The sequence below is a fragment of the Heterodontus francisci genome, chromosome 3, assembly GCF_036365525.1.
Source record: "Heterodontus francisci isolate sHetFra1 chromosome 3, sHetFra1.hap1, whole genome shotgun sequence".
Taxonomy (NCBI): Eukaryota; Metazoa; Chordata; class Chondrichthyes; order Heterodontiformes; family Heterodontidae; genus Heterodontus; species Heterodontus francisci.
In genome coordinates, this window is record NC_090373.1 from 118,930,874 (window position 1) to 118,950,639 (window position 19,766).

The 19,766-nt window shown below is 45.3% G+C and overlaps 1 protein-coding gene across 6 annotated transcripts in view; it reads right to left on the reverse strand.

Annotated features, from left to right (window-relative positions):
• The window catches only part of LOC137352748 (cytosolic carboxypeptidase 2-like), a 276,792-nt gene that overhangs the window by 52,229 nt on the left and 204,797 nt on the right, over window positions 1–19,766 (reverse strand). For all 6 annotated transcript variants that reach the window (XM_068018533.1, XM_068018561.1, XM_068018522.1 and 3 more), the window contains 2 exons: window positions 10,069–10,142; window positions 9,041–9,155 (listed from right to left, as the gene is read on the reverse strand). In XM_068018533.1, coding sequence (XP_067874634.1) covers window positions 9,041–9,155; window positions 10,069–10,142 — 189 coding nt within the window. The remainder of the gene's footprint in view (window positions 1–9,040; window positions 9,156–10,068; window positions 10,143–19,766) is intronic.

Sequence of the window (19,766 nt, forward strand, 5' to 3'; positions counted from 1 at the left end):
TTATAGCTGGGGGAAAATAAATTATGATGCGATTAGGCAAGATTTAGGATGCGTAGGATGGGGAAGGAAACTGCAGGGGATGGGAACAATCGAAATGTGGAGCTTATTCAAGGAGCAGCTACTGCGTGTCCTTGATAAGTATGTACCTGTGAGGCAGGGAGGAAGTTGTCGTGCGAGGGAGCCGTGGTTTACTAAAGAAGTTGAAGCGCTTGTCAAGAGGAAGAAGAAGGCTTATGTTAGGATGAGACGTGAAGGCTCAGTTAGGGCGCTTGAGAGCTACAAGCTAGCCAGGAAGGATCTAAAGGGAGAGCTAAGAAGAGCAAGGAGAGGACACGAGATTTCATTGGTGGATCGGATCAGGGAAAACCCTAAGGCTTTCTATAGGTATATCAGGAATAAAAGAATGACTAGAGTTAGATTAGGGCCAATCAAGGATAGTAGTGGGAAGTTGTGTGTGGAATCAGAGGAGATAGGGGAAGTGTTAAATGAATATTTTGCGTCAGTATTTACAGTAGAGAAAGAAAATGTTGTTGAGAATACTGAGATTCAGGCTACTAGGCTAGATGGGATTGAGGTTCACAAGGAGGAGGTGTTAGCAATTTTGGAAAGTGTGAAAATAGATAAGTCCCCTGGGCCAGATGGGATTTATCCTAGGATTCTCTGGGAAGCTAGGGAGGAGATTGCAGAGCCTTTGTCCTTGATCTTTATGTCGTCATTGTCGACAGGAATAGTGCCGGAAGACTGGAGGATCGCAAATGTTGTCCCCTTGTTCACGAAGGGGAGTAGAGACAGCCCTGGTAATTATAGACCTGTGAGCCTTACTTCGGTTGTGGGTAAAATGTTGGAAAAGGTTATAAGAGACAGGATTTATAATCATCTTGAAAAGAATAAGTTCATTAGAGATAGTCAGCACGGTTTTGTGACGGGTAGGTCGTGCCTCACAAACCTTATTGAGTTTTTCGAGAAGGTGACCAAACAGGTGGATGAGGGTAAAGCAGTGGATGTGGTGTATATGGATTTCAGTAAGGCGTTTGATAAGGTTCCCCACGGTAGGCTATTGCAGAAAATACGGAAGTATGGGGTTGAAGGTGATTTAGAGCTTTGGATCAGAAATTGGCTAGCTGAAAGAAGACAGAGGGTGGTGGTTGATGGCAAATGTTCATCCTGGAGTTTAGTTACTAGTGGTGTACCGCAAGGATCTGTTTTGGGGCCACTGCTGTTTGTAATTTTTATAAATGACCTGGAAGAGGGTGTAGAAGGGTGGGTTAGTAAATTTGCAGATGACACTAAGGTCGGTGGAGTTGTGGATAGTGCCGAAGGATGTTGTAGGGTACAGAGGGACATAGATAGGCTGCAGATCTGGGCTGAGAGATGGCAAATGGAGTTTAATGCGGAAAAGTGTGAGGTGATTCACTTTGGAAGGAGTAACAGGAATGCAGAGTACTGGGCTAATGGGAAGATTCTTGGTAGTGTAGATGAACAGAGAGATCTTGGTGTCCAGGTGCATAAATCCCTGAAGGTTGCTAACCAGGTTAATAGGGCTGTTAAGAAGGCATATGGTGTGTTAGCTTTTATTAGTAGGGGGGTCGAGTTTCGGAGCCACGAGGTCATGCTGCAGCTGTACAAAACTCTGGTGAGACCGCACCTGGAGTATTGCGTGCAGTTCTGGTCACCGCATTATAGGAAGGATGTGGAAGCTATGGGAAGGGTGCAGAGGAGATTTACTAGGATGTTGCCTGGTATGGAGGGAAGGTCTTACGAGGAAAGGCTGAGGGACTTGAGGTTGTTTTCGTTGGAGAGAAGGAGGAGGAGAGGTGACTTAATAGAGACATATAAGATAATCAGAGGGTTAGATAGGGTGGATAGTGAGCGTCTTTTTCCTCGGATGGTGATGGCAAACACGAGGGGACATAGCTTCAAGTTGAGGGGTGATAGATATAGGACAGATGTGAGAGGTAGTTTCTTTACTCAGAGAGTAGTAAGGGCGTGGAACGCCCTGCCTGCAGCAGTAGTAGATTCGCCAACTTTAAGGGCATTTAAGTGGACATTGGATAGACATATGGATGAAAATGGAATAGTGTAGGTCAGATGGTTTCACAGGTCGGCGCAACATCGAGGGCCGAAGGGCCTGTACTGCGCTGTAATGTTCTAATTCTAATTCTAATTCTAATTCAAAAGCCCATCAATGTAACCACAAGTCTGATAGTTGGAACCAAGCCTTATTTACTAACAATTCATACTTTTAAAAACAACATTTCTCCCCCCACCCTCCCCCATCTTCTGTTGAAGGTCCTGACCCGGTACTGGAGTAACATTCTGTGGACATCAGCCCTCCAGTACCCTATTCCAGTGGTCACCCTTCTTATGTGAGCTTTGACAGTGACTGCTGATGACTAAGGACTCCATGCATATATTTAAGGACTGGTGACTCCAGCCAGGTGAGTCAATTTGCTGCCTATTCTTGCTAAAGACATATAACTAATACAATGCTTGGCAGGGAAGGCCAGTTATTTAGACTAGACACAGGATCTAGACAAAGGGTTGAGTGTGCCATTAATATTTGTCAGATCATTAGGTTTCCATGTGTTTTTGGAACTATGGATTGTAATTGTTGCCATATTGTCAAACCATGAAAAGAATTTAATTCTCTTAATATCTAATGAATGTGCAACTATAGACACAGGTGGAAATTAAACTTGTGTTGGTTTCTGGTGCGAGATTAACAACTCAGTGAAAATGTGAGCCTGAAGGCATTGGCCCAAGGCCCGTTCGAAATTGGACCTTGGGCCTCATCCGTACGAAATCAGCAAGCTGCGGACACCGATTGGGTTCCGGATGCAGCTTACCGGTAAGGACCTTAGAAATTTTGTCCATTCTGACTTGGAACCGGCTCACAAGTAGGTCCTCTGGGACATTGGCTTGAGATATGGGTGGCTGCTCTATATCATAATGAGCCTATTGGGACAGAGGTGTCATTGAGTCCTGGGATGGACTGCAAGAGACTGATTCTAAGTTTGCAACCTCCATAGCCTTGGCTTGCTGACTTTCTTTCACCAGTGGGGTACCTGACAGAGTGAGCAGAAAACTGCCTGGTGCTACTGTCCTGAGGGAAAGGCAGCATCCTCTGAGCTAAGTTGTGCTCTTACACTAAGCATGGATTCAAGGTATTAATTTACACTGAACTTCAGGAAACAGTATGGTAGGGTTCAGATTGGAGAGAAACTGCCATCGAGTGGAAGCTGGCATTTGCATCTTGGGGAGTCGGGATCTAGAATCTGCTTGAAGTGTTCAAAGACCTAAAGAACTTTGGGACGGTTCGGTGCCATTTTGCTGAAATGATTGTCAAAAGACTTGTGAGATTTATCCTTGTTGCATCTGATAGTTAATGTGTAACCTTTAAGATATATATCGATTGTGATTTAACTCTTCAATCATGTTTAATTTATGTTGGTTTTGGTTTGAGTGTTAAAGAAAAATTTATAAAAATAAAATCTTGTCTGTTTGGTTTTTGGTTTCCTAAATTGGGATCAGTTGGTGGATTTGATTCTTTTCATTTGTTGATCATAACACCTGTCCCACAATATTAAAATTAAATGAACCTGGGCATCATTTTATTTCTCAATACAATTTGCACTATTAAGGTGATCATGTAAATGAGAATGGAACTTTTCCACTTTAGGCACCCAGTCCCACATCAACAATGATTATGCCTTAACTGAGTGAAATTGCTAATGTAGTACCCTTTTGTGGTTAGTTTTCTGCTGTAACCCATGCCCATTAGGAGTTGAGTTGAGACATTAGAACATTAGAAATAAGAGCAGGCATAGGCTATTTGGTCCTTCAAGCCTGCTAAGCCATTCAATAAGATCACAGCTGATCTTTTAATCTTTTATCTCTACTCTGCCTTCCCACACAATCCCTATATCCTTTAGTACCCAAAAATCTATCAAGCTCTATCAAGTTCCCCTCATCTAAGTCACTAATGTAGATTATAAATAGCTGAGGCCCAAGGACTGATCCTTGTGGAACACCACTAGTTGTAGCCTGCCAACCTGAAAATGACCTATTTATTCCTACTCTCTGCTTTCTGTCCATTATTCAATCCTCAATCCATGCTAATATATTACTTCCAATACCATGAGTCCTAATTTCGTGTAATAACCTCTCGTGTGGCACCTTATTGAATGTTTTTTGAAAATCCAAATATACTACATCCACTGGTTCCCCATTATCCAAACTACTCATTACATCCTCAAAAAACTCTAACAGATTTATCAAACAAAATTTCCCTTTCATGAATCTGTGCCGTCTCTTGTTAATTATATTACAATTTTCTAATGCCCCATTAGCACATCCCTAATAATAGATTCTGACAGTTTGCCTACTACTGGTGTTAAGCTAATTGTCCTATAGTTCCCAGTTTTCTCTTTTCCTCCTTTCTTAAACAACAGGGTTATTTCGCTACCTTCCAATTCTTGGGAACTGTTCTAGAATCTAAGGAATTCTGGAAGATCAAAAGTAATGCCTCCACTATCTCTGCAATTACCTCTTTTAAAACACTAGGATATAAGTTGTCAAATCCAGGAGATTTGTCATTCACTTAGTCCCATTAATTTCTCCAGTAATATTTCTTTACTTATACTGATTTATTTAAGTTCCTTATTCTCGCTCGACCCTCAGTTTCCCATTATTTCCGGAATGTTTTTTGTGTCTTCTACTGTTAAGACAGCTACAGGGGTCTGAATTTTATGAGGCCTCCAGGGTCGGGGTCATGGCGACGGGGCCCAGAAAACTCTTCCAGGAGAGGCCTGCCATGACCCCCAATGTTGAGAAGGTCCCCAAGTGGCGGGGCCTTCATTTGCCTACTAAAACTTATCAAAAAAAATGTTAATTCACTTACCATGACAGGGCAACCATCCCACGCGATATTCCGGCCAGTGGGGGGAGCAGGAAAAACACTTTTTATTGGCTGTGGGGATGGTGGGAAGGGGTCGAAGGGCAAATGTGAAAAGTTTGGGGGTAAAGTTTGGGTATTTTCAAGATATAGGCCAATAAAAAACACATTGGGGGGGTTGGGGGGGTGCGGGTGGTTGGGAAAGGGCCTCCAGCTTTTAATTATTTTCTTAAAGAGAATGCACAGAAATGTAACTTTAAAAAATTAAATTTTTTCCTAAGGGCTTGAAGCCCTTTAAAAATGGCGCCGGTGCCTGCGCAGTGGCGCCGGATGCTGCTGCTGCGAGGGAGTGGCCACCTCTGATGACATCACTGGGGGAGGCCGTTGCGCCCCCTCCATTTAAATGAGCTCCCACTTGAAATATCGCGCGGGCTCAGTGGCGCGAAAGTTTCGCATGCGCCATGTCGTTTTTTAAGCTCGCCACCGAGAACGGCGGTGAGCTTATAAAATTCAGCCCAAGGTATTTGGTTAATGTCTCTGCTATTTACTTATTCCCTATTATAATTTCCCCTGTCTCTGCCTTTAATGGGCCCATGTTCACTTTCACTGATCTCTTCCTATTTACATACACAAGAAATACAAGAAAAAGGAGCAGAAGTAGACCATATGGCCCATTGAGCTTGCTCCACCATTCAATATGATCATGGCTGATACTGAGCTTCAATTTCACTTTCCTGCCCACTCCCCATATCCCTTAATTTCCTGTGAGGTCAAAAATCTATCTCTCCCAACCTTAAATGTAATCAATGATGGAGCATCCACAACCCTCTGGGATCGAGAATTCCAAAGATTCACAATCCTTTGAGTGAAGTAATTTCTCCTCATCTCAGTCCTGAATGATTGACCCTTATCCTGAGACTGTCTCCCCATGTTCTAGATTTCCTGACCAGTGGGAACAATCTCTCAGCTTCTACCCAATCAAGCTCTTTCAGAATCTTGTATGTTTCAATTAGATCACCTCTCATTCTTCTAAACTCCAGAGAATATAGGCCCAATTTACTCAGTCTCTCATCATAGGACAACCCCCTCATCCCAGGGACCAATTTAGTAAACCTTCGATGCACTGCCTCCAGTGCATGTATATCCTTTCTTAAATGTGGAGACCAAAACTGCACACAGTATTCCAGGTGAAGTCTCACCAAAGCCCTGGACAATTTTAGTAAGCTTTCTTTATTCCTGTACTCCAATCCCTTTGCAATAAAGGCCAACGTGCCATTTGTCTTTAGAATAGCCTGCTGCACCTAAATGTTAACCTAGTGTGTTCCTCGTACGAGTACCCCCAAGTCACTCTGAACATCAACACTTAACAGTTTCACACCTTTTAAAAAATATTCTGCTTTTTTATTTTTACGACAAAAGTGAACAACTTCACACTTCCCTACATTATACTCCGTTTGTCATCTTGTTGCCCACTCACTTAGCCTGTCTATATCTCTTTGCAGCCTCTCTACATTCTCCCCGCAGCTTATCTTTCCACCGATACCTATAGAAACATTTACAATCTGTTTTTATGTCTCTTGTTAGTCTAATCTCATATTCTCTTATTTCTTTCCTTATCAATTTCTTGGTTCTCCTTTGCTGAATTCTAAAATCCTACCAATCCTCAGGCTTACTTCTCTTTTTGGCAACATTATAAGCCTCTTCCTTTGATCTAATACAATCTTTAACTCCTCTTGTTATCCATGATTAGAGCACTTTTTCTGTGGGGAGTTTGTGCCTTAAAGGAATGTATATTTGTTGCAAATTATATATTGATTCTTTAAATGCTAACCATTGCTTGTCTGTCACCATATCTTTCAGTATAGTTTCCCAATCTACTTTAGCCAACTGGCCCCTTATACCTATGTAGTTTGCTTTGTTTAGATTTAAGAGCCTACATCTCAAACTTCTCAAATGCCTTTCACATAGGATCCTTACAGACAGCAGACAGAAGAGAATTCCAAAACATCAAACAGGAGTGGATTTGAAGTGAGCTGGTAGAAGTAGAAGGCCAGTGCACCATCCAGATGATGGATTCTCCCATCTCTTTGATGGATGAATGTTCAGCAAGGAGACTGGTTGTTCACCGTCTAGGTTGGTTTTGTCACATATGTGATGTTAAACCAAATCTTGACTTTCAGATCAGATTGCAAATAATATATATGAAGTCACTGTTGGAGGGGTGGGTGAAGGTACTGGCTTTGCGGCCTGCTCGATTGTCCTGGAGGGACCTGACTCTGTTCTCCTCAAATGTTGAGATTGCTTAATGACAGAGACTTCTCCAACCAGATCTCTCCATGTTTGTTTTTCCCCCATATAGTGGGGTCCAAATTATAGGCTCTGAGATTGCCTTTCAGAATGCCTCTGTTTCTAACTTTGGGGCATCCTATGGCACAGGTTCCCATGCTCAGCTGGCTGAAGAATATGCCTTTAGTATTTGGGAATCCTCCATGCGAACCACCTAGCTGGTCCAGCGATGCTGAGCTCTCATGAGGATGCTCTCGATACCAGGAATGTGGCACCTTGCAAGGACTTTGGTGTTAAGGGTTTTGTCCTGCCACTTGAAGTTGTAGATAGATCTTAGACAGCGAAGATGGAATGTATCTAGTTACTTTAGGTGACGATGGTAGGTTGTCCAAGCACCACAGCCATAGAGGAGTGATGTGACAACCACTGCCTGGTAGACTTTGATCTTTGTTATGAGACAGATTCCATGCTCCCTCCCAAGCCCGTGGGGGCGAGCTGAATGCTGAGCTTGCTTTTGCCAGGCAATGAATGATTTCATCATCCAGTGTGTTGTTGTTGGAGCAGATACTCCCAAGATAGCAGAACTTCTGAACAGAGTTGAGGGCTGTATTCTTGATTGTGACTATGGGTTCTTGGAGTTTGTGGCCAGGGGCAGGTTAGTACAAGATCTCTGTTTTTTTCAGACTTATTGTAAGGCTGCAGTGTTCTGAGTCTTGGGCAAAGTGGAGTGTGTGCTTTGAGAGCACAGTCATCAGCAAACAAGAGTTCAGTTAGTAGCTGTTCTTTGATCTTTGTGCGAGCCTTGAGCCTTGAGCCTTTGCAGATTTAAGAGGTTGCTGTCTGTCCTGAACTGAATGTGTACTCCTATGTCGAAATATTTGAGTACATACAAGAGCATGGCCAAAAAGAAGATGGCAAACAGAACCATCCAGTTACATATATGCAAAACATTCAACTATTAAATCAACATCCAGTCTATTAATTGTTTGCAACTTTATGTAGCATAACAATTGCTTACTAGTATTTTAATTTTAAGCATTATTAAACCATACATACAATCTCAAATAGCAATACATAAATTAATAGTGTTATATTGCAGAATGGTGTCGTGTTGCACTGTAGGTAGCAGGATATGTGTGTCAGCTTGTTCTATCTGGTCACACTCTTGTTTCTGAGTCAGAAAGTTGTGGGTTCAAACTCCACCAAGCTTTTTGTTGTAGGACTTTAGTGCATAAACTAGGCTGACAACCCACTACAGTAAAAGGTGAAATGCTGCAATATTGAAGGTGCCATCCTTTAGATGGCACAATAAACTGAGGCCCTGTCTACTGATTAAGGTGAACGCTCAAGACCCCAAGACACAATTCAGAAAAGAACAAAGAGGTCTTCTGATGGCCTGGCCAACCAACAACATCAAAAACAGATCATCTACTCATCCACCTCATTGTTACATGCAAAATGGTTGCCATATTTTGTTCTACATGTCACTGGAAATAATTCATCACATGTAAAGCAATTTGAGACATTCCTCAGAGGTGTGGTAAGTTTCCCTTCCATTTAGGGTGCAGGATCACATTTATAATTTTCAATACAGCATGTTTTCATTTTGGCAAAGCCCCTGGAGGAGAGCTGAAAAGTGGTGACACTTCCTTATAAGGAGAGAAGTTGGAAAATAAGACACCAAAGGCGAGGGAGCAGGTTTTCCTCCACCTAATTGCCCAGTGGGTGGCATTGTAGGGATCTGAAGGAGGGAGAAGTGGAAAATCAAACAGTTGGGGAGAGAAGTTACTATTATATGAGAGTTTCATATGTTTCTGCAATTTATGCTATGATCTCTCAGCTCCATCAGCTATGACTCACGTAATGGTCTTTCTGTAGCTCCTCAACCATTTTTTTAGTGTGCCATACTGTAGGGAAGAGTTCCTGCTTTGGATGTCGATAGTTCCGATTGAGGTCTCGAGCAGAAAGTGAGCATCTGGGATGAAGAGGACACATGCTGTAAATAACAATTATGATCTGTAATAACTTAGCCTGAAAAGTTCAATTTTACAAATTATTACTTTTAATTCTTTGAGGACTGCAGCATAAGTAGAAATATTTAAAGGCTTCTATTAATTAAGAAGCCTTCTGCAGTCATTAGTACATTATTCTGAGTAAATAGTGATTGATGGTTACATGTATGTCATAAGGAAAAAGAAGCAGAGCAACTGAACAGTCACATTGCAGCTTGAGTCCTTCAAATAGCTGACTCAATGAATTTCTTGATGCAATGCAGACAATTTTTCAACATGACTGTTCATTCACAACTTCAGCCAGTATTGTACCTTGTTTTTCTGCTTCTTTCTATCTTTCATAACTCAGGTTCAAACTGTTCACATCTGGTTAAAATGAAAAATATTACACACTGAAGGGAGAAAGTGGTTAACTCCACTTGAAGTGTTAGATTGTGAGTTTATTCTCAATCAAGCCTAACTGTTTTCTAACTGCTTCCATGTATAGTTTACCCAATCAGGTGACAGAGTCCAAACATTTCCTTGCTGCTGCTGTAACTTAGCCGGATGTATGTTGGAAACCCTGCTAACATGTGTGAAGAGGGTTTCTGTTGCAATTCCAGATAGGTTATGGCAGCAGAGCCAAGGAAGTTCATCACAGGAGAGAGCATAAAATTTCCCCCATTGGGTGAGCACCCTCCATTCAAACCATCTCTAGTGGATATACATGGAATCTTCTGAAACTGTTGTCCCAGGTGGCCTCCAAATACCAGCTCAAGACAGAAACAAGGCAACTGAAAGATGCCAGATAGAGCACTATATCTCCATTTAGAATACTGAAGGACTCAAGAGGAAACATTTAATTTATTTTTAATGTAATTATTCAAAATGTTTTACCTATAATTTCCTACTATCACTCCATCTGGATTTAGCATAGGAATGATTTTAAAGATGCACCTTCGTCGCAATTCCTGTAGACAAAAATGTTTTGGTGAAGGTTAGAACAGAATTTAAGATAGTTATTATTACTGGTCTGGCCTACATGTGACTCCAGACCCACAGCAATGTGGTTACCTCTTAAATGCTCTCTGAAATGGCCTAGCAAGCTACTCAGTTGTATCAAACCACGACAAAGTCTAAGAGAAGGAATGAAACAGGACGGACCACCCGGCATCGAGCTAAGCAACGGAAACGACAACGGAAAACCCAACCCCGTCAACCCTGCAAAATTCTGCTCACTAACATCTGGGGGCTTGTGCCAAAATTGGGAGAGCTGTCCCACAGACTAGTTAAGCAACAGCCTGATATAGTCATACTCACCGAATAATACCTTACAATCTCCCAGACACCACCATCACCATCCCACCGGCAGGACAGACCCACCAGAGGTGGCGGCACAGTGGTATACTGTCGGGAGGGAGTTGCTCTGGGAGTCCTCAGCATTGACTCCGGATCCCATGAAGTTTCATGGCATCAGGTCAATCATGAGCAAGGAAACCTCCTACTGATTACCACCTACCGCCCGCCTCAGCTGATGAATCAGTGCTTCTTCACATTGAACATCAATTGGAAGAAGCACTGAGGATAGCAAGGTCGCAGAATGTACTCTGGGTGGGGGACTTCAATGTTCACCACAAACAGTGTCTTGGTAGCACCACTATGACTGAGCTGGATGAGTCCTAAAGGACATAGCTGCTCGACTGGGTCTGCGGCAGGTGGTGAGGGAACCAACGAGGGAAAAACTGACTTGACCTTGTCCTCACCAATCTACCTGTCGCAGATGCATCTGTCCATGACAGTATTGGTAGGAGTGACCACCGCACAGTCCTTGTGGAGACGAAGTCCCGACTTTGCATTGAGGATACCCTCCATCATGTTATGTGGCACTATCACCGTGCTAAATGGGATAGATTTCGAACAGATCTAGCAATGCAAAACTGGGCATCATGAGGCGCTGTGGGCCATCAGCAGCAGCAAAATTATACTCGACCACAATCTGTAACCTCATGGTCCAGCATAGCCCCCACTCTACCATTACCATCAAGCCAGGAGACCAACCCTGGTTCAATGAAGCCTGCAAGAGGGCATGCCAGCAGCAGCACCAGGCATACCTAAAAATGAGGTGTCAACCTGATGAAGCTACAACACAAGACTACTTGCATACCAAACAGCAGAAGTAGCATGCAATAGACAGGGCTAAGCAATCCCACAACCAGAGGATCAGATCTAAGCTCTGTAGTCCTGCCACATCCAGTTGTGAGTGGTGGTGGACAATTAAACAACTGAGAGGAAGAGGAAGCTCCACAAACATCCCCATCTTCAACGATGGGGGAGTCTAGCACATCAGTGCAAAAGACAAGGCTGAAGTATTTGCATCCATCTTCAGTCAGAAGTGCTGAGTGGATGATCAACTCGGCCTCCTCCTGAAGTCCCTAGCATCATGGATGCCAGTCTTTAGCCAATCCGTTTCACTCCACATGATATCAAGAAATGGCTGAAGGCACTGGATACTGCAAAGGCTATGGGCCCTGACAATATTCCGGCAATAGTACTGAAGACTTGTGCTCCACAACTAGCCGCACCCCTAGCAAAGCTGTTCCAGTACTGCGACAACACTGGGATCTACCTGGCAATGTGGAAAATTGCCCAGGTATGTCCTGCGCACAAAAAGCAGGACAAATCCACCCCAGCTAATTACTGCCCCATCAGTCTACTCTTGATCATCAGCAAAGTGGTGGAAGGGGTCGTCGACAGATGCTATCAAGCGGCATTTGCTCAGCAATAACCTACTCACTAACGCTCAGTTTGGGTTCCGCCAGGGCCACTCAGCTACTGACCTCATTGCAGCCTTGGTTCAAACATGGACAAAAGAGTTGAACTCCTGAGCTGAGGTGAGAGTGACTGCCCTTGACATCAAGGCAGCATTTGACCGAGTACAGCATCAAGGAGCCTGAGCAAAACAGAAGTCAATGGGAATCGGGGGAAAACACTCCAATGCTTGGAGTCATACCTAGCACAAAAGAAGATGGTTGTGATTGTTGGAGGTCAATCATCTCAGTCCCAGGACATCACTGCAGGAGTTCCTCAGGGTAGTTTCTTAGGCCCAACCATCTTCAGCTGCTTCATCAATGACCTTCCCTCCATCATAAGGTCAGAAGTGGGGATGTTCACTGATGATTGCACAATGTTCAGTAACATTCGCGACTCCTCAGACACTGAAGCAGCCCATGCCCATATGCAGCAAGACCTGGACAACATCCAGGCTTGGGCTGATAAGTGGCAAGTAACATTCGTGCCACATAAGTGCCAGGCAATGACCATCTCAAACAAGAGGGAATCTAGCCATCACCCTGGATGTTCAATGGCATTACCATCACTGAATCCCCCACTATCAACATCCTGGGGCTCTCCATTGACCAGAAACTGAACTGGACCAGCCACATCAATGCTATGGCTACAAGAGCAGGTCAGAGGCTGAGAATTCTGCGAGTAGCTCACCTCCTGTCTCCCCAGTGCCTGTCCACCATCTACAAGGCACAAGTCAGGAGTGTGATGAAATACTCTCCACTTGCCTGGACGGGTGCAGCTCCAACAGCACTCAAGAAGCTCAATACCATCCAGAACAAAGCTGCCCGCTTGATTGGCACCCCATCCACTACCTTCAACATTCACTCCCTCAACCACAGATGCACAGTTGCAGCAGTGTGGTCCATCTACAGTCATAGAGTCGTACAGCATAGAAACAAGCCCTTCGGCCCACCACGTCCATGCCGACCATAATGCCTATCTATACTAATCCCAGCTGCCTGCATTAATTGCATATCCCTCTATGCCTTGCTCATTCAAGTACCTGTCCAGATGCCTCTTAAATGTTGCTACTGTTCCTGCCTCCACCACCTCCTCAGGCAGCTCATTCCAGATACCCACTATTCTTTGTGTAAAAAATTTCCCCCTTTGATCCCCTTTAAACCTCCTCCCTCTCTCCTTAAATCTATGCCCTCTAGTTTTAGTCACCCCTACCATGGGAAACAGACTCTGGCTATCTACCCTATCTATGCCTCTCATAATTTTATGACTGCATTTGCTGACAACGCTACCGCTAGGGGGTGCTGTTGTGGCACATGCGCAAATGCAGCATGTGCCACTAAAACGTTACAGACTGCGACTTTAGGCAGCTGCCAGGACTAAAGATGGCGCTGCTCAAATAATCACACGGAGGCAACCTAACAAACACATGTCAGCACACAATGGCGGAGTGAGAGAGCGAACGAGCTGGGGCCGGGGAGGGAGGGGGGAGCAGAGGGGGCCTGGTAGGAACAGAGTGGTCGGCGAGCGAACGGGCCGGTGATGGAGGGGAGCGGAGCGGGCCTGGGGGGAGCGGAGCGGCCGGCGAGTGGGCGAGCAAACGGCCCAGTAACGGAGGGAAGCGGAGCGGCCGGAGACAGCAGCGTGAGGGAGGGGGGTTTTTCTACGCATGCGCCATAAATTTGGCAAAAGGCTTACCCGCACCCGGCGACACCAAGGTCTTCGGCCGCTCGCTCCCCGCGGCTCTCTACGGCCTCTCGCTTCCGGCCCTCTCCGTCCAGCCGTTCTCTCCAGCTGCAGATCCCCCATCCAGTCGCTTTCTCCCCTACTTCTCAACTGTACTTCAGGCATTGCAGCTGTCTGGTCCCTGCTTTTTGCATCCCCCTCTTCAGGCACTTCTGAATTTAACTCTCACCCACTACCACCCCCACACCCACTCTCTACCTCCCCCCACCTCCCCCTTCTTCCCCAACCTCCCCCCCCACCCCTTCACAACCCCCTCCCTCTTCCCCCTCAAACCCCCTCCCTCTTCCCCCTCACAACCCCCCCTCTCCCCCCCCCCCACCCCTTCACAACCCCACCCTCCCCCCCTGCAAGGACCACACCGCAGTTGAGTATCTGAAGTGCAGTTGCAAAGTCAGGAAAATAACATCAAAAACCTCAACAATTCCAGGTTCAATTATTGAGAAAATTTATTAAGTGCATTAAACATTCGAGGCACTGCTGTGCATGGATACATGAGTGTTGTGTCGCCAGCATTCCCGTGAGACAGACAGGCCGAGTCTCTGCTATGCACAGCTAAAGAGATTGTTCCTGGAGAGCCTTGTGGTGAATGAATGCATGGCTCTCTATTCCACTACTGTATTGTCCATGTGAAGAAGGCAAAGTCACAAGAGTCTGAGCTCAGTCTATTCTTGGTGAATGTTCCCCAAACGCATCCCAATGTGCGCTCCCAATTCATCCATAAATGCAAGGTTTCTTTCCGTATCGTGACAAGCTCCGCAGCATGATCCAGTTGCCTTCGTTGCTTGATTGCTGACCTTAAGTCTCAAGGATTGTTTTCTCAAGGGCATATTTTACGTGAAAAGAAATAAGGAAAGAACATCAGTGTCAGAGCTTCCCTCCCTCCAATGAAATTACTGTTGAGCATGCTTTATGTTCTGCAGTAAAGGCATGTACTGATAACACCGCCAATGAATCACTTAGTACCCACCTCAGCTGTAGGAGTCAGGATGATGTTACTGCCCCTATCTCGTGATGGTTCAATGCTGCTGTCAGGGAAAACATGAACGATGTGAGGGTGCTGGAAAAAGAAGCACATTTCTTTTGGACGATGAACATAAAGCAGGCCATTTAGCCCAGCTGTTCCCTGCTAGTGGTTATGCTACTCATGCGCCTTCCCATCCGCTCCCACTTAATCCTGCCTACTACTATCAGCATCACCTTCCATTTCTTTTGCTCTTATCTACCTTTGCCTTCAAGCAACACTGAGGATGGAGAACAGTGTGGCTGCACTCCCACCTCATCAGTTGTGTACACAGCAAGAGCATTCACATTTGTGCTACCACTGAACACGGCATGCTTGTTTCTTTCAGTGCTCAGTCTCTTCTTTCTGAATGTTCCCCAAGTGCTTGACCGCTTTGGATGCCCTCTCTGCTTGACAGGCAGCAGCTGGCAATTGCGGAGTCTCACAAGGCTCTGCATGGTTGTTTCAAGGGCGGATGGGGAAACATGCGGCTATGTGTCCATGTGCACGGCTCTAATGGGTGCAGGTACAGAGCAACTTACAACAGGGACTGAACCACATGTACTGCCTGCACACAGCCCCAGACAATGGAAAGGATTTTAGTGCAGTGCAGTGGACTGGAGCACATGCAGTGCCCCAGACAATGGAAATGTTTTCAGAACAACTTACAACAGAGTCTGGAGCACATGCAATTCCCCAGACAATGGAAATATTTTCAGAGCAACTTACAACAGCAGAGCAACTTACCTTGGAGCAATCTCCTCTTTCTAATAAAAATGAAGCAAACTGAAATCTCCAAAACGACTAAATAATTGCGATAAAATTCGAGAAAATGCCCGACGAAACCTCTCCTCCTTCCACTTTCAGAAACTCGCGCCCAAGCTTTGACGCATGCGTGAATATCAGAAGATTGACACATGCGTGAATACCCGTTGGCATTGCATAAAGCGCATGCGCAGAGGCCAACCAGGCGCATTGTGCGAAGAGGCACACATTACATGATGACGTCATCGGTGCATGCGCTAACCAGTCCTGGCAAGCCGGAACGCAGCGCGTGCGCAGAGAGCAGGAGACCGTCTGCGCATGTGCGCACCATGGCGCAGCCTGATGATGTCAGTGGCAGGCTGCGTTGTCAGGAATCACTTTGTAATTTTATACACCTCTATCATGTCCCCTCTCAGCCTCCTTCTCTCCAGGGAAAACAGACCCAGCCTATCCAATCTCTCTTCATAACTCAAGCCCTCCAAACCAGGCAACATCCTTGTGAATCTTTTCTGCATCCTCTCTAGCTTAATCACATCTTTCCTGTAGAGCAGCGACCAGAACTGCACATCTACAGGATGCACTTCAGTAAATCACCAAGGCTTCTCTGACAGCAGCTTCTAAACCATGCCCTCACCACCAAGAAGGACAAGGGCAACAGATGCCACACGCCATCTTGACTTGGAACTATAGTGCCATTCCTTCACTGTCGTTGGGTCAAAATCCTAGCACCCCCTACCTAACAGCACTTTGGGTTTACCTATATCCTAAGGACTGCAGCGGTTCATGAAGGCAGCTCACCACCAGCTTCTCAAGAGCAATTAGGGATGGGCAACAAATGCTACATAGCCAGAGACACCTACATCCCCCCGAACGAATAAAAAAGAGTTATTAATACTTATAAAAATGGGTCCATAAATAAAGCTTTCAGAAAAATCTTTCACTTCTTATTGCTCATATAACTCACTCCCTGCTCAAGCCTCAATTAAAATTGTAGTCAAGGCTTGTGATGTCAACGGACCTGAATCTGCCAATTTTGAGGTGCTGAGAGTGGTTTAACCACTCGTCTAGAAGCCTGCATACAAATTGCAATAGCGGGATCTGAGTAGCTTGAGGATGCGTAAGTAACCAAGAGGGATTTTAATTGCTCACCTGCCCAGTTTCTACCAGCCAGAGGGGTGGGGGGTAAAATCATGCCCTTAATTTTTGGAAAGATGATAGCAACTGCTTTTCCAGAGAAGGTGTGAGTGGTGTTTAATGGCACCATTAGCAGTTGATATGATGACAACAACACCAACAAAAACTTATAATTATTATAGCACATTTAACATAAGAAAATGTCCAAAGGAGCTTCACAGGGGCATTATAAAACAAAATATGGCACTGAACCACAAAGATGATATCAGGGTAAATGGCCAAAAGCTTGGCCAAAGAGGTAGCTTTTAAAGAGTGTCATAAAGGAGGAAAGTGAGATAGAGAGGTGTAGGGAGAGTAGTTCCGAGGTTAGGACCTAGGCAACTGAAGGCACGGCCACCAATGGTGGAGCAATTAAAATTGGGGATGCACTAGAGGCCAGAATTAGAGGGGCATAAATATTTTGGAATGTTATGGGGCTGGAAAAGATTACAGAGATAGGGAGGGAAGCAGCTATGGAGGGATTTGAAAACAAGGGCTGGGATTTTACATCCCCCCAGGAGCAGGCTTGGAGGTGGGGAGGGGCAGTGAAATCGAGTGGGAGGCGGGGGGATGCATTGCCTGTCACCTACCTGCCCCTGCTGCTACTTCACCAGTGGCAGGGGAGGTGGCAAGCGACCCACCTGCCCTTAGGGCAATTGAGGCCCTTAATTGGCCAATTATTGGCCACTGAAGGGCCTCTTCCCGCCACTACTGGTTTTTACCAGCAGCAGACTGCCACTTCACCACCTGAGCAGGCCGCCCGGTAATACCGGCGGTTTCCTTGTGGGCTGGAGTGGGATCTCCTCAATGGGCACCCTGTGCCCCACGGAGGACCCTCCAGCAGCACGGGCCACCCCACAGAATCACAGAATTGTTACAGTGCAAAAGGAGGCCATTTGGCCCATTGTGTCCACATTGGCTCTCCGAATAAGCAATTCCCTCAGTTCCATTCCCTGCCTTCTCCCTGTAACCCTGCACATTCTTCCTTTTCATATAACAGTCTAATTCCCTTTTGAATGTTTCAATCAAACCTGCCTCCACCACGTTCTCAGGCAGTGCATTCCAGACCCTAACCACTCGCTGTGTGAAAAAGTATTTCCTCATGTCACTTTGCTTCTCTTACCAAATACTTTAAATCTGTGCCCTCTTGTTCTCGATCCTTTCACGGGTAGGAACAGTTTCTCTCTATCTACTCTGCCTTCTCTACTCCAATGAAAACAATCCTAACTTCTCCGATCTATCTTCATAACTGAAATTCCTCATCTCTGGAACCATTCTCGTGAATTTTTTCTGTACTTCCTCCAATGCCCTCACGTCTTTCCTCAACTGTGGCGCCCAGAACTGAACGCAATACTCCAGCTGATGCTGAACTAGTGTCTTATACAAGTTCAACATAACTTCCTTTCTCTTATACTCTATGCCCCTATTAATAAAGCCCAGGATACAATATGCTTTAATAACTGCTCTCTCAACCTATCCTGCCACCTTCAATGACTTATGCACATATACACATAGGTCCCTGTGCTTCTGCACCCCCTTTAGAATTGTACCCTTTATTCCATATTGTCTCTCCATGTTCTTCCTACCAAAATGAATCACTCCACATTTCTCTGCATTGAACTTCATCTGCCACCTGTCTGCTCATTCTTTCTAGAATTTTTCCCACCACCAAAGTTAAGCTGACTGACCTGTAGTTGCTGGGCTTTTCTTTACATCCTTTTTTAAACAAGGGTATATCATTTGCAATTCTCCAGCCCTCTGGCACCACCCCCGAGTCTAAGAAGGCCTGAAAAATTATGGCCAGTGCCTCTGCGATTTCCACCCTCACTTCCCTCAGTATCCTTGAATGCATCTCATCTGGTCCTGGTGTTTTATCCACTTTAAGTACAGACAGCCTATCTAATACTTCCTCTTTATCAATTTTAAACACCTCTAGTGTCTGACTTACCTCCTTTTTCGGCATTGCCCAGGTTGCATCTTCTTCCTTGGTAAAGACAGATGCAAGGTATTCATTTAATACCTCAGCTATGCCCTCTGCCTCCATGTGTAAATCCTCATGTTGGTCCCTTATCGGCCCCACTCCTCCTTTTACCACCCTTTTACTATTTATGTGCCGAAAGAAAACTGTGGGATTTTCTTCAATGCCAGCTGCCGGTACCCACACTAAAACTACACCCCCTGCCGTGCTCTCCGACCCACCACCCCACCTTGTCGGGGCCTAGCCAATTCTCCCTGCCAAGGCCCAACCCATACTTACCTCTTTGAAGGCTGACGTCCATGTTCCTCTTCTTGCTGGGTACGTCTCAGCAGGAGCCACCGCTCCCATTGGCACTGCTGGGACTGAAGAGCCTCTGGCCCTCTGATTGGCCAACAGCTCTTGGAGGCAGGACTTCCTGCCTCAGAGGGACGAAAGCCCCAACTTCTTTCAATTAAGAACCTGGGCCACGCAAAATAACAGCGTGGTTTCCAGGCCTGCTGGAGGCGGACTCTCCCCCGACTTTTCATCCGGTGGGCGGGGCCACTGCATCCTTATGAAATCCCGGCCAAGGATGAGAATTTTAAAATCAAAGACGTTGCTTGACTGGAACCAATGTTGGTCAGCGAGCAGTGGGGTGATAAGGAATGGGACTTGTTGTGAGTTAAGACACGGGCGGCAGAGCTTTGGATGACCTCAAGTTTACGGAGGGTAGAAAGTGGGAGACCAGCCAGGAGTGCATTGGAATAGTCAAGTCTAGAGGTAATGAAAGCATGAATGAGGGTTTCAGCAGCAGATGAGCTGAGACAGGGGCAAAGTCGGAGGTGGAAATAGGTGGTCTTCATGGTGGCATGAATCTGAGGTCAAAGAAGAGGTTTGTAAATTGCTCCAAACTCTGAATAATCTTGGTCATTCCCAGAGCTAACAGGGATAGAATGAACCTAACTTGAGGAAAATGGTTTGTCAACTGAAACAGAGAGATGATATCCTCTATCTCTATGTTGAACCTTCTAAGAAAATTTGTACATTGTATGCATTTTAATATACTGACTTCTTTTTCCTTAGACAGAAATAAAATAGTTTCCACCAGCTTCCTGAGACCTGGAGTCTAATTTTGGGATGAGGAATATT